Raw genomic sequence first — 16,164 nt, 5'->3', positions numbered from 1 at the left:
GCCTTTTTTGTAAGAGCCCCCTCCCCTTTGCAAAATAGTAACTAAAATAAATTGATGATTGTTCTTTTTTTCTCTATGCTTTCAATTTCTATTGTTCTATGCCAATATAGTTCATACAGATATGTTTGAATATCTGAATCAATCCAATGTTATTGCTAAGAGGTCCAATTCTGCATTGAATGAAAGTGATACATAACTTAAAAGTTGATTGTGCCAGGAAATGTGTCAGGAAACATTCCAAATGCATACACAAATTAGGTTCTTAGTAATCTAAAATGAATTGTGGTAATGTTCTGACGTGTTCCTTAATATTATATAGATGGTGAATTTATATGAGCCTTTATTCTTTGCAACATTACCATTGCATGCTAATGGTAAGACTTGTTTTATTTCAAGGCAGAAGAGATCACTCTAACTATTGGCCAAGCGTTTGACCTTGCTTACAGAAAATTCCTAGAATCAGGAGGAAAGGATGTTGAAACACGAAAACAGATTGCTGGATTACAGAAAAGAGTAAGTTCCATAGTCTGTCTCAGTTTAACAAATGTCTTATGTAGATTTTTTTTTTTTTTTAAAAAAAAGAAACACTGTTATGGCTATTCCATAGATGGAATAAAAATCTTAGTAATTTTATAGGACATTTATTAATGGAATACAAATAATTATAAATCCCATTCATAGTAACTAAGTTATATGTGATTTATTTAAATGGATTCAGCTGAATTATTAAAGTGAAATTTTAAGTGTTATGGCTGTAGAAATACAGCTCCAGAAAATGGGGAACAGAGTAACTTGACAAAAATTAAAACAAAAATGGAAATGAGAAACCAGTGTGGTTTTTCACTGTAGGAAATAGGGGAATAATCTTTTTGCATAAAAGAACAATAATATGGCTAAATTTTAACTTGCACGCAGAATGAATGATATCTTAATTCTTGTCCCTCTGCTGATAGAAACTTCTTCAACTCAGTGGGGGAAGATGTGCTTTGATCATTCTCATTCTTGCCTACAACTTTCTGTATTTTTCCAAATCTGTCTCAGAAGACTAGGGAACTTGAAGAAAAACTGGCAAATGTGTCTTCCTGTCTGAACGTTCCAGCAACAGAAAGGATCCCAATAAGATTAAAAACTGAGGATTTCTGTTAATTTTGCTGAACGTATTTATGTATCTATTTTGTGAACACATTGGTTGTATGGGAAGCCATTGGTGAATAATATATATGTATATATGTGATAAGGCTGTATTATGGAAATAAGTCTGTTACCCATTTCTAGGTAACTTAAAATATACTTCCTTTTAATCAGTGCAGTAAATTAATATTGCATACAAATATGATAAACTTTTGGGACTCTTTTAGTGATGATGATGTAAACACCAGAAATACATCTTGCTTTTGTAGACTTATTTACTAAAGATAAATGCTGTGTTCCATGATGATTTATTTTTATAGGCTTATTCAGTCTAGTTTTGATAATGTATGCCTTTTTCCTTCTTCGGTACTTTTTTCTCAAATTTTTCTGATACATGCATATTTTTTCAGATTAATGAATTAGAAACAGAAAACCTAGAGCTAAAAAACAAGGTGCAAGATTTGGAGAACCAGCTGAGAATAACCCAAGTACATACGTTGCCAGTAAGTACACTGGTTTCTCTTAGCAATTTATGCTTCTATTTTTGATTTTAGTTCTATTTCAGTCATAAACCAGCGTAGAACTATAACATAAGAAAGAGAAATAATAATAATAATAATAATAATAATAATAATAATAATAATAATAATAATAATAGTAAAGTTGGAAGGGACCTTGGAGGTCATCTAGTCCAACCCCCTGCTCGGGCAGGAAACCCTACACCATTTCGGACAAATGGCTGTCCAGTCTCTTCTTAAAAACTTCCAGTGTTGGAGCATTTACTGCTTCTGGAGGCAAGCTGTTCCACTGATTAATTGTTCTCACTGTCAGGAAGTTTCTCCTTAGTTCTAGGTTGCTTCTCTCCTTGATTAGTTTCCACCCGTTGCTTCTTGTCCTGCCTTCAGGTGCTTTGGAAAATAGCTTAATTCCCTCTTCTTTATGGCAGCCCCTGAGATATTGGAATACTGCTATCATGTCCCCCCTTGTCCTTCTCTTCGTTAAACTAGACATACCCAATTCTCGCAACCGTTCCTTATATGTTTTAGCCTCCAGTCCCCTAATCATCTTTGTTGCTCTTCTCTGTACTCTTTCTAGAGTCTCAACATCTTTTTTACATCGTGGTGACCAAAACTGGATGCAGTATTCCAAGTGTGGCCTTACCAAGGCATTGAAGAGTGGTATTAATACTTCGCGTGATCTTGATTCTATCCCTCTGTTAATGCAGCCTAGCACTGTGTTGGCCTTTTTGGGAGCTGCCGCACACTGCTGGCTCATATTTAAGTGATTGTCTACTAGGACTCCGAGGTCCCTCTCACAGTTACTACTATTGAGTAATAGTACTACTTATTATAATAATTATATTATTATATTATAATATATATTATAATATAATATAATATATATTATAATATATATTATATTATAATAATATAATATAATTATAATATAATTATAATATAATATAATATAATATAATATAATTATTATAATAATATTATAATAATATTATAATATAATATATTATAATATATAATATAATATATAATATAATATATAATATATATTATAATAATACTACTTATTAAATTCACTAAATTTATTATGCTGCTCATCTCTCTGTACAAAACGAGTCTGAGTGGCATCTTTATTACTTTATAAATAACTCAAGGTGGCTAAGATACCTAATATTCCTTCTTTCGCCTGTTTACCCCCACAAAACGACAACCTTGTGAGGTGAGTAGGACTGAGAGAAAGCCCAATAAAGATCAAAGATGACTGAACTCTGCAATTAACAATAGTGTTTACTTAACATGGAAAATACAAGAAGAGGCGTTTGTTGAAAAACAAATGAGAGGTTGATTTCCAGAAGTGGAAGAGGTGCCATTCTGATCGCAACAATCAGCAAATAAGATGTTTTGGCGCTATCTCTTATGGAGATACCTTATGGTCTGAAATTCCTATAGATAATAAGAGCTTATGAAACGGAGATGTTCAGAAGATGTTATAGGTGTGTATGATAGCCATAGATGGAAAGAAGAGTTATAAATAAACTCAGTCACAGTTAAGAAGTGAGGCTATTTGCCTTGATGGCAAGTTACGTGGCACTATGTGTATCCCTTGAAGATGCCCTCTATCTTCTTGGTCATCTCCAATTGTAGATGATGGGCAGAAAACAGCTAGGGCTTAATACCCAATAATTGAAAAAAGAGTTTTTCAAAAATATGTCCTGAATTATGGACTCTGTCAGAGACTAATTGATTGCAGAATTTGTTGAATGAATAAGCAAGGAAATTGGGAAAGAGCATGACTGGGAATGACATGGGCAAACTTTAAAAAGAAATCCATAAACACTAGAGCGATGTCCAGATTTTAACACATTGTGGGTCAGTTATTAAATCCAAATTTAGATGAATTTCTTGTGGGCAAAGGACAGAATGCAAGAAGTCAGAGGATTTGCAGATATGAAGCTTGGTAACACAATAAGTGTTGCATGAAGAAACATTACCCTTGATATAAACTTTATCACGAGGTTACACAAGTCACAGAAAAGGAGATCAGTGTTTCTCCAAAATGCCCAGCTTCCATAGGACAGATGCATGTTCTTAAGCATGGATGGATATATAGGTGGGTGGATGGATGGATGGATACATGCATACAAACATACATAGATACCAAGATAAGCGATAGATAGCTCAAATCTTCTACAATTGTAAAGATTTTCGAAATAAATGCTAATAATTGAAGAAATAAGAGCCAATATGCTGGGCTATGTATTTTATTTTTACAAAAAAATGCAATGAGGACTGATTGTGGAGGACTTCTCAATACATTTCTTTAGGCAGACTAATTGTGTATTTAACATTGGTAGCAACACTTTTCTGCAACCTGGGCTCCAAGAATAAGATTCTTTGTGCAGAAATTATGAAAGGCTAGGGTCTATGCCATTACAAAGTCATCAGGATAGTTTGCATAGTTAATATAAGTCACCCAAAGTTTAGGTAAAATGGAAGCAATAAATTGAAGGTGTACCTCTTGAGAGATAATGAATGGGGGATTAAGACTATTAAGCTGTTAGACTCCTGGGAAGATTATATTAATTTCATTATGGTCCCAGTGAATATATGGCTTGCAGTCTGTAGCCAGTCTATTCCCAGAGTTATTGAAACATGTCATTGAAAGACTGTTTAGTTCCAATAGAAGAGAATATATGTATTTCAGAGTTGAATTGTAGAGGCCTCGGTCTCTCTGAACACCAAGCTCAGAGCATCAAGAACTCCACAGACTATTTAGTTTCAGGGATTTCAGTTGGTTGCTGGTGCTGAATTATATAGTTTTGTGCATTTTTCCTAAATATAAAAGCTGGCTATCAGTAGTCTCTTCAGGTTGGACAACTGAGAATTAAGTGAAATTTCCTATGACATGAAAGCCAACCAAGGGGTACAGCAGTAATACAGTGCTATTTTGAGCCTTAGCCTAATAAAAATGATTAAATATGGAATTTAAATTCCGGTTGACCCAGCTTCTGAGCCCTATTGCATCTTGCAAATCTCTTTGGTCTCCCAGCTGCACTAATTCAAATTATGATATAGGGGTGAATATGTGAGAGGGAAAAAAAGAGGATATTGGCATCTTCTCTTCCAGCCCATACTCTGCTGCAATTCCTCAAGCGTTCCAGCAAATTCAAATTGGATTAATGCAGAAAAAGCCTTTGGGATGCATTTCATCTGTGGTTTTCCCTGAACTCATTGCTGAAGCCTTTTTAATTGCTCCCCATATCCGGATATAACAGTATATTCCCGTATCAAAAACCTTAGCTTAGCTTATGAATCCCCCAATTGGAGTCACTGGCTTGATTGAATACTCAGCTCTCACATGTTCCATAACCTTTGTGCCTTTATTCCTATTTGAACTGTTCTGGGTGTTTTTGATTTTTGATTCTGTAATGAGAATCAGATTCTAATTTTGTTGTATCTGGCTGAGAAGAGGAGATACATATTTGGTTGTTTTTTTTTTTTTCTGTTCAGTTGTGTCTGATTCTTGGAGACTGCCTGGACAAGTCTCCAGGCAGTTTTCTTGGCAAAGATTTACACAAGTGATTTGTCATTGCCTCCTTCCTCAGATAGGGACTACAAGTCACAGTGTCCTGGTTTCTAGTCTGATACCTTAACCACTATACTCATCTGGTTGTCATTTGCTTATCTACAATGTGTATTAAAATGCTGATGTGGAAATTTGCAAACATACTTCATACATAAGAGTTATTTTTATCAACACAAGAATCTCACAAAAAAATATCATTTAACTGCTATTACTTTTTAAGAAGCAAACATTGACTTTTAACTGCATTACTTAATGTACAAGCTAATGAAATATGCCCCATGCAAAAGATGGCTACTTTTTGTTAGAACAGAACAGAACAGAATAGAATGACAGAATTGGAAGGAACCTTGGAGGACATCTAGTCCAACCCCCTGATCAGGCAGGAAACTCTATACCATTTCAGACAAATGGTTGTCCAATCTCTTCTTAAAAACTTCCAGTGTTGGAGCATTCACAACTTCTGGAGGGAGGTTGTTTCACTGATTAATTGTTCTGACTGTCAGGAAGTTTCTCCTTAGTTCTAGGTTGCTTCTCTCCTTGATTAGTTTCCATCTATTGCTTCTTGTCTTGCCTTTAGGTGCTTCGGAGAATAGCTTGACTCCCTCTTTTTTGTGGCAGGCCCTGAGATATTGGAACCCTGCTATCATATCGCCCCTAGTCTTTCTCATCATTAAACTAGACATACCCAATTCCAGCAACCGTTCCTTATAATAGGATTGAAAATGAAGGTGGTTTTTTTTTAAGAAAAAATGAACTTCTCCCTTTTCTTTTTACTTTTGATTCCTTAGAATATTTTTTCTCTTTCTGTGATTCCTTTACAGTTGATGCACATGCAGTCTGGTTATGAATACTTCTTGTTACAAAGATCCCTGTCCTTTGCTTGTATAGTTCTTAGATGGTTCTTCCATTACACTCACTCTGTGAGTTCTCATCATTCCAGGCAATCTTCTCAACTATTTACACAATTGCTTTTCAGAGCAGTCTTCCAAAGCCAGTCCATGGACACACAGCATCCCACAACCAAATGTAATCCTGCTGTACAGTCTTTTTAAAATTAGTTTTTTATTGTAATTGTATCAAAGTGCTGCTTTTTGCACAATAGTTGAAAACAGACCAGATACTTTACATATACTCGAAAAAATAGGAACATTTAGGCCTACATCTTAGGCCTAAAATAATACTGTAAAATGTGAAATTGTTCTTAAAATGTTTTTTTTATTGAAAAAGTTTTATTGACAATTAACAAAAAAAAATTAAACCCACAAACCCACCCCCCACCCCCCTAACCCCCCCCCACTTCCCAAAGCCAAGTACAGGGTTATTAAAAACATATTAAAAAATCTAATTAAATTTAACAAATTATACAATAACTAAATTCATACTTAACCCTTAACTCCCTTTAAACCTTAATATCATAATATTATAAACAAATCCATTTTAAAACAATTATTATAAAGAACCATAATAACAGTAAATAAACTAAATAATTTCCATTATAAAATGCTATTAATAATTATTATTTAAAATTTAATCATAAAATAAATGGAACTTTTTAGTTCCGTATTTAATCTGAATATAGTCTATCCATCTTCTCCATACCATAATATATCTTTCTTGTATATAATCCTTTAAATAAGCAGAAATTTTAGCCATTTCTGCTAAATTAGAAACCTTAAGTGTCCATTCTTCTATAGTAGGCAACGAATCTTTCTTCCAATATTGACCTACCAATAGCCTTGCTGCTGTTACTAGATTCAACATTAAAATAGTTTCTTTAACATCAAAATCCTCAAAAATCCCTAGTAAAAATAGTTGAGGAGTAAACTTTATCTTCCTTTTAAAAATCTTTTGAATATTCCACCAAATCATAATCCAAAAAGCCTTAATATTTTTACAAGTCCACCAAACATGAAAATAAGTTGCATCAGAACTACCCCATCTCCAACATTTAGGTTGTAAATTAGGATACATACAAGACAACTTTTTAGGATCCAAATGCCACCTATAAAACATTTTGTAAAAATTTTCCCTTAAATTTTGAGCCTGTGTAAATTTAACATTTCTAATCCAAATTATCTCCCATAAATCCAATGGAATCGGTTCCTGGATATTCTGAGCCCATTTAACCATACATTCTTTAACCTATTCCATTTCCGAATCCAATTCTATTAACGCATTATAAATTCTTTTTATGTGAGCCTGATTCTGATCTTTAATCTGAATTACCAAATTTTCATCTCCTAATGTTATTCCTACTTTCTTATCTAAAGTCCACCTATCCACTATTTGTAAATACTGGAACCATGACTGTAAAATATTTTCTTGCCTTAATACATCTAAAGATTTTAATTGCCAGTCAGTACCTGACCAAATAAGTAATTCTTTATACAGAATTTTTTCAAAATTCATCCCCTTAGAAATCCCCTCAGTTGCATGTCCAAGAATCCCCCAAATAGGTATTTTGTAATTTAACCTGTAATAATACTTCTTCCAAACTCGAAGTAAGGCATTTCTTAAAATATGTGATTTAAAAGCTCGATCTACTTTCTTATTGAAAATTAAATATGCATGCCAACCATATAATAAATCCCACCCTTCAAGAGAAAGAATATTTTTGTTTGTTAGATTAAGCCAATCACTTATCAGAGTTAGTGTGGCTGCATCATAATATAATTTCAAATTAGGTGCCTTAAGCCCTCCTCTTTCTCGAGCATCTTGCAAAATCTTAAACTTCACCCTTGGTTTCTTCCCAGCCCATATAAATTTATTGATACCCTTCTGCCACTCATCCAAATTAGCATCTTTTTTAAAAATGGGTATCATTTGATTAAAATGTTTATGGAGTAAGATTTTGCTACTGTATATTACTGTATTTGGGTGGGCAGATTATGTTGTGGGAGTAAATGTAGTTATTATACTTCAAGACTTACTACACAGATATAAAAATAAAGCTCACAAAATTTAAGGCTAATTACTTCTTAAAATTTTATGTTAAGGCCTTTGTCACTGATAACGTGGAATGAGAATAACATGTTTATATAAAAAGAAAGAAGTATTTTTCCACAAAATGAAATATATTATGAGCCCTATCCATATATACCCAAACTAAAAGTGGGTACCCGATCTAAACTCTTGGAGAACTCAATTTGATAAGTGTATATTTTCCTGGAAAGTCAGTAAGAGATGTGAATCTGTATTAGTGAAATTCATTTTGTCTCTAAATGAAGAAGGCACATCATTTGTTCCACTTATGAGTTGCAACATGCTTAAATAATTCTAAAAATGAGCTGAGAGAAATGGCGTTTCATTCATGCAAGTTTCATTTGTAATTAGCAATTGGCTATCATTGGGAAATATTGACTGAATAACCAAAGAAAAAGAAACTTACCTAGTAAAGAGATCATAGCAAAGGACAAAAAGTTGATCCAAACAGAAGTAATTAAAGCAAAATGAGCAGGAGAGAAAGATGATAGGAAAAAAAAAATCAAGTTGAATAAGCAATGATTCAAGTTACACAATGATTTAAGTTCATTACAGTATGGTACTACTTATGCAATATGTTACAATAATATTGTTCCAGTTTACCGGCAAAATTGACTTAAGGGCAGACCTTGGGGATGAAACCTATTCTTAAACTGGGAACTACCTGTATATAAGTTGATTTTAATTCTCCGTAATTTCCTGTGCATTATCTAAAAGTAGAATAAAGCATCTGTTTATAATCAGAGTTTCTGCCTTTTTAAATATAGTTTAGGTCATCCTTTTAAAATAACATAAAATTGCAAATAAATCTACGTAGTTTCTACTATTTACTACTGATGTTCATGATAATATAATGCTAAGGTTTACCCTTGGCTCAAAGGTTCTGTCTGAAATTTAATATATTGGATGTATGTATATATATATATATACATATATATATATATATATATATATATATATATATATATATACATACACATACACACACACACACACACACACATACATACACACATATGTATATATCTAAGAATCTAAGTGGATTAGAAGAAGCTTATTTAATACATTGTCAGCCCATGGGATATGAAGATTAATTTGGATAAGGCTGGGCCATTTTTCAGAAACTTGTTTTTCTGTAGGAAGGACAAAAACATGGAAAAGTAACAGATTGGACCATACACATAGCTTTCGTCAGTCTAACATTATCACTGAGAAAAATGTAGCAAATTTATTTAAAATGGTTTGTGCATGAATGCATGAACTGAGAAATATGTGCATATACACAAAATAGAGTTGTGCTTATTCTATTATATAATAGCTTGTTTCATGTGGAACTAGCAAAACAATGCTTATCCATTATGTAGAAGGAAAATCAATTTTCCATACTAGCTTTATTAGATTGCCTACCAAGAGTTACTCAGTTTCTCTGAAGGGTTTAGAAACTACTATAAAAATTGAAGCTTTTTTTTAAAAAAAAATTGTCACATTTTACATTGTAAACGTTAACTAATATGCTGCCTAATGAATCTGTGTCTTTTCACAAGACTCAAGTGCATATGGAAGGCAGTGAAGAGTTTTGATACATTGGTGGATATACACTTGTAAAATACGTAATTCTCATACTATGTCCAGGCAATAGAAAAACTGATGATTGCTGAAACCAACTCAAGAAAGGTCTTTGAAAACTGTACCTCAGATGCAAACCCAGTTAATGCTTTCAAATCATGTTTGAAACCTACAAGTTATTCTCATGCCCTACAAGTTCAATGCCAGTTTAAGGCAGCACAAGGCTGGAGGAATATGAAGTATAATGTAACATGTAACCAGTGATATCAGAGACACTTTTGTCTAAACTTCCATAATTTTTGTACATCTATGTTACAGATACATGGTACATCAAATGACTTCACTCTATATTATGGAGTCCTGGGAACACAAATTTTGGGGTGGTAACCTCTCCATAGTACCAAAATATTAATGATTCAAAACTGAATTTCTAAATGGTAACCAAAGCTAGCTAGAGATCTTATGTATAAATAGCACAGTGCATTTAAGGAAATAATTTAAGGAAATAATACAGTCTAAATGAACTAGGAAACAATACAAGTAGTCCTCAATTTACAGCCACAATTTGGACCAGAATCTTGGTCATTGAGCAAAGCAGTCATTAAGTGAAGTATCATATGACTGTCCATGTGACTGCTTCGTTCCAACAACCACAATCCCGGCACTCCTGGTTGTGGTCTTTAAACAATCATGTGGGTTATTTAACAGGTGGAGTCTTAGGTAAGGAGCATAAGGTTTCTTGGGATAGGAAGCTCTACTCGGGAGCTGAAAATCCTGCCTGCTGAAATCCAAATAGGATTTTTATTCCATGAGCAAAGAGAGACTCATGTGTGGTCTGCACCAGGCTTCCCAGGCTTCCCTCCTCCTCCCCCCCCACTCCTGATGGATCTTTACCTTTCTGGGCTGACTCTCTGCTTGAATTTTGGCTCCTTTTACCTCAGGGGGCTGGCCAAAAGAGCTGCCTGCTGAATGTTCCCCTCCATGCATGGAAAGGTACTTCTTCAGTGGGGTGCAGAAATGGAAACCATTTCTTCGGCCATCAAAGGAGTTCACCTCCCCTCTATGCACAGAAGGGAACTCCTTTGGCAGGGTATAGAAACAGCCACAATCTTTGGGATTTCAGCTCTTTTTCTATGAAAGATTCATCACCCCTCAGGAGGCAGCTCTTTCATCCAAAGACAAAAGGTTTTCTAGGCAGTTGGTAGCAACTTGCAATCGTCCCTTTTAGTTACCCCATTTCCCAGCTTCTGTGTAAGGTGGTAGAGAAGATCAGAGATTGCAATCACATGATGATGGGATGCTTGGTAACCTGCACTTGCAAGCAGGTTGTCAAGCTCCCAAATCACCATCATGGGATTAAAGAATGATAGTGCAACATTTTGCAACTGTCAGAAGCTTTACTAAAGCACCCTTTCCAAAGCTATCATAATTCCAGACTGTTATTAAACATACAGTCATCTATCAAGGACTACCTGTATTATATCACAAAAGTATTCAGAAACTTTGTTCCTCTTCTTACTGTGTACAGATACTTCTGTCTCTTGCAGAAAAGCCAAGTTCCTATTGTTGCCTGAAGTAGTAAATAATAGAATGTTATGTTTATACTAGCCACAAAACCACTACTCCGGAAACACATTGGTACCCAAGGACTGTAGAGTTTTCTCCATGGTGGATTTAACCAGCTTGCTTAAAGTACATGGCATAAAGTACTGGATTATAAACTGTCTTTCTATAAATAAAAGTTTGGCTATTGTTTTATTGGGCTGTTGTACATTTTATTTAATGAATAAATAAAATAAAAAGATCCTCCCATCCAGTAAGGGAAAAATGGGTTTTTTTTTTTCTCCCTCCTCCTCCCTTGCAAAAGAATTGTTCATTATCTGAATAACATGAATGGTCACAAAGAAAGAGGACAGAAGAGGAATTTATCAAAATCCATCAATCCAATTTCTTTCACCAGAAGCAGCCTTCACTATAATCACAAAGTTCCCAGAAATTGAAAGGATTCCTTACACATACAGCAAAGCACCATTGGATAAAATCTAGAGCTCTCTATAGCAATATGTGGGACCCACAAAGGAAAACCCTGAAGACACTTAATTTCTAATCAAAATATAGTATACTTCATCCCCACAGGGTAACTGGGAAGTTGTATGCATCTTATGTATTCCATCATTATACAGGTATTATAGATCCTGTAAGTCTTATCCTGTTATGCAATTTATAACTGCTTTACAAAGCATTTTGAAACATAATTTAGGGAAATTCCTATTTTGTGCTTTAGATTTCTGTGGGCTTCGATTTTCTGCTACACATTTCTTTCTTGCTTTGGGTTCATCATTATTCAAGATGTTTGAGAATAAGGGGGAAAATATATGCCAAATGTAATAAATAATCATAATCAGAGAGAGAGAGAGAGAGGTTGCAGAAAAATGTTATTTAGCTGACCCTAAATATACCTTTAGGTTTTATGTAGTAATGTGATCTTGGAATATTAAGCATAAATAAATGGAATCATATTTGCATTGACATTATTATATAAGTTTCCAGTGACCATTCAGAATTGGTGGGAGTCGGGTGACATATCATTTAATAAACTATGATTGATTTGCCAGGCCATCTGATGTTTAGACTGAATTTTACACTTTTATCCACTTATGGAGTCCTTCCCAAGGACTTGAGATAGGCAGATGTTGTTTGATGGTGTAAACCATATTGTTGCTGTTCCAAGTAAAGCTGCCTTTTGCAAATGACTGATGGAGATTTCGTCAGTGCTAGTGATGTTCAAGTATTATTTGCAATAGTGGTGGATATCTGTAGGTTGGGTGTAGGATGAAGGTAAAGGTTCACCTTCATCCTTGTTCAAGTATTATTATTATTTCAACACAATATTTTTCCAGCATTTAGAATAATTATCCTGCCAGACTGGCAAAATATTAATGGTACTATTACAGAATATGGAATTAATAAAAGAAGATATCTCTAGATTTCAGTATTCATCCTGATTTATAATCTGCTGCCCCGGTAAAGAGCATCTCTGTCTTTACTCAAGATGTGTTTATACTCTTTTTTGCAACTTTTTTAATTTTCAAAACTCATTTCATTCAAGAAAGCCAGGACACATTCAAAATATGAAATACTTTAATTGTTGTTGGTGCAAGAAGGACATGTTTCATAAACTTTGGGCTACAAATGCTCAAATTATTCAGTCTCAGCCTTTTGTTTCCAAAGTTCCTTTATTGGATAATGCGGCCTTTTCCTTTCTGCATGCAAACTCAATGCTGTTTGTTCATTTAGTATTGTTAAGTATTTGCCCTAATTTATTTTCCTTATTATAGGCAAGCAGTGTTACACCAAAGTCTCCTTCCACCGACATCTTTGATATGGTTCCATTTTCTCCCATCTCCCCAAAGCCATCAACACCTACTCGCAATGGCACTCAGCTTCCACCAGTGCCCAGTAGATCTACAGACATCAGTAAGTTCTGGAATGCCTTGACATAACCTAAAGCAATATATGCCTACTGTGTAGTCATTGCTCAAACCAACAAGCTAGCTAAAGGAGAATTGCTTGCTAGAACGTCTTACTAATGTTGCATCCTGGATATGCATTTCAGGGAAAAACAAGAAAACGAAAATTAAATCAGTCCCAGGATCAAAGGCAGTGCTCTAAAACACAGGGCCCCACCCCCCAGTCAATGGACCTGCACTGGTCCACAGCATGCCAGAAACTGGGCCGTGCAAACAAGCGAAGCCTCATATGCAGGTTGCAGACAGCACACGAAACCACAACCCACCCACCCCGGCCTACAGAAAAACCTCTCTCCCCAGAACCGATCCCTGGTGCCCAAAAGGTTGGGAACTACTGCTCTAAAATTACAAGCTGAGAAGAGCTTTTCATAGTTTGCCCTTTGAGAATATAGCATAATGCTCAGTGCAAATTTGAGTTGTGGGGGGCATTTTGCCAGTTGTTCGAGTATGTGATTTTATATACACTCCTCCTTTTCTGTTGACTATGTTTTATTCTTTCTAGAGAGAGACCTTTTTGGAGCAGAACCTTTTGATCCATTCAGCTGTGGAGCAGGAGATTTTCCTCCAGACATCCAATCTAAGCTAGATGAGATGCAGGTAATTCTAAATGTTTACAATTGTGTAAATATCAGATGTGAACACTGGAGGAAATGTGGTAGATTTAGCCAGAAAAAAACTTATCCAACCCTCCTCCCCCATCTATGTGTTATACCTACAGTACATATATTTTATAGTCTTTTTATAAAAGAGGGAATAAAAATACAATAAAATGTTCCTTACACAATTTAGTGCTAAATTTACTTATCTGTTAAATGTAAGTAATGATTCTATACATTTTTATATTACCTACATATATTTTATAGTGCTTTTATAATAGAAGGTATATAATAAAAGCATGATAACATATTCCATATGTATTTTCCAGTTCTAAATTTAATTATCTGTTAAATGTGCATTTTATTGATATTGCTAGCAATAATTCTATTATTTCTTCTTTGTGCTTTCATGGATATGCAGCGTCAGCGATGGTTGGTATATTATTTTCTCCATATGTTTCAATTCATTTCTACTAAGTTACATCATGTTGTACATTTTGTTGTAATGATGGCATCTGTAATATGTGAGTTGGTATCTGATTTCCTACCTGAATCCTGTTAAATGTTTCTCTTATAGTATATATATAACATTTTGAGTAAAATTTTGGGCTAAATCGCCAAGAGTAAAATTGGGAAATGTCTTGCTCACTCCTTTTTTCTAATATTAACTTTTTCCTTGACTGAATAAATAATTAGCCTCTTGAGACCTAATTTAAAAACTTACCTATATAAAAGACCACTGTGTATGTGTACATCTCAGCTATAATATAGATTTTTTACTTACCTATATAATATCATTTTTAGAAAGCATATAGTACCTTTTCCAGTACCTATTTAAGCTGATATCCATATATAACTGTACATCTTTGTAGGATGAAGTCAGAAGTTATATCCCTTACTCTTTCTCTTCCATTGTGAAAAGAATATTTCTATGTTCTTTAGCTCTTTAGTATTTCAATTGTAAAAGAATAGGATGGTCTTTCAAAATAAGACCTCCATAGTACCTTTCCTTCATGTGTATTTTAAAAAAAACATTGATGTAAATGAATTGTTCCCGAAGCATGTTCATTGAATGATCTTGTATCTTGAAAATTACTTTGCAAAAAACTCCTTGGCTAATTCTAGTGCAGGACACTTTGACATATTAGAGCATTGAACTTCTTTTCAATTGGTTCTGCTCACCTACTACATCCAAACATAGAGTGGGTGCACTCCTGGTCCCATCTAATAAACTTTATCCCCTTATGGGATGGAAGAAGTGGGCCAGCATCTCCTCTCCTATGTTCCAGAAATCTGGGAAAAACTGGCTTTAAACCTAAACCTGGAGTTGATGGATTACTGTTTGTCTAAGGCCTCTGATAGATTTTTGTTGGTTGTAAGATTATTTCAGTATGGGCTTCCATTTGATGTAATGTGTTTATATGTTTTTATGGTGTTTGTTTTTTCTGGTTTTGTATGCTACCCATGTTAAAATAGATGTGATTTTTTTTCTTCAAGTTCATAAGGAGGTCTGAAAAAAAGGGAGCAGATTAATTGAACATTAGAAAGGTGTTTTGCTCCTGCAAGCACTTGTCTTACAAGCATTTTCAAAGAATACATATCTCAACTAATAGTTGTAAAACAGGGACATATCCATGATCTCACTTAAATACAGGTGATTAGAAAAGAAAGGAACTGGCAATGGGGATAGTTTTCATGCAAGTATACTATTCTCTTAAATACAGGTAATCCCTGAGTTACAAGCGTTCACTTAACGCTCATTCGAAGTTACATGATAAGCGCCCCCTAGTGCTTATGAGCAAGTCCTGAAATTACGAATGTTGCTGTACCACGGCAGTCATTCGCCCTTATGAGTAACCACAGTAGCACTGCAACATTCACTCTGGTTATTCCCTCCCTCCCCACCCCTCCCGGGTCTCTCTAGGCACCAGGCCTTCAATATTCACCCCGCGAAGATTGAGATCCTTCACTTTCTTGGCTGCTCCAGGCCTTTGGTGCATTTGCAAAGAATAGAGGCCTAAAGAAAATGCAAGATCACGCAAGATCAGTGGGGCAAAATCTCATGGTACTTTAGGCCTCTGTTCTCTGCAACACAGAACAGAACTGGAGCTGTGGGATGCTTCCACATGTGTCTGGAGGCTGGATCGGTGCTTCGGAGGCCTTTTCCAGGCCACTGCCACCTGGATCCGAGGCCGAGGGATGCTTCTGTGGCCCTCCAGTGGCTCATTTCCAGGAGATAGTGGCCTGGAAAAGGAATC

The 16,164-nt window shown here is 34.9% G+C and overlaps 1 protein-coding gene across 4 annotated transcripts in view; it reads left to right on the top strand.

Moving 5' to 3' along the window:
* GULP1 (GULP PTB domain containing engulfment adaptor 1) overlaps positions 1-16,164 on the top strand; it is a 147,371-nt gene that overhangs the window by 121,735 nt on the left and 9,472 nt on the right. For 2 of the 4 annotated variants that reach the window (XM_039369793.1, XM_039369791.1), the window contains 5 exons: positions 397-513; positions 1,542-1,634; positions 13,119-13,257; positions 13,813-13,907; positions 14,328-14,338. In XM_039369793.1, the coding sequence (XP_039225727.1) occupies positions 397-513; positions 1,542-1,634; positions 13,119-13,257; positions 13,813-13,907; positions 14,328-14,338 (455 nt within the window). The remainder of the gene's footprint in view (positions 1-396; positions 514-1,541; positions 1,635-13,118; positions 13,258-13,812; positions 13,908-14,327; positions 14,339-16,164) is intronic. The other 2 variants (XM_039369792.1, XM_039369789.1) reach the window with 1 other exon arrangement.

The sequence above is a fragment of the Crotalus tigris genome, unplaced genomic scaffold, assembly GCF_016545835.1.
Source record: "Crotalus tigris isolate CLP2741 ecotype Arizona unplaced genomic scaffold, ASM1654583v1 scf7180000021232.520764, whole genome shotgun sequence".
NCBI classification, from domain to species: Eukaryota; Metazoa; Chordata; class Lepidosauria; order Squamata; family Viperidae; genus Crotalus; species Crotalus tigris.
This window is presented reverse-complemented; position numbering and strand designations above follow the sequence as displayed.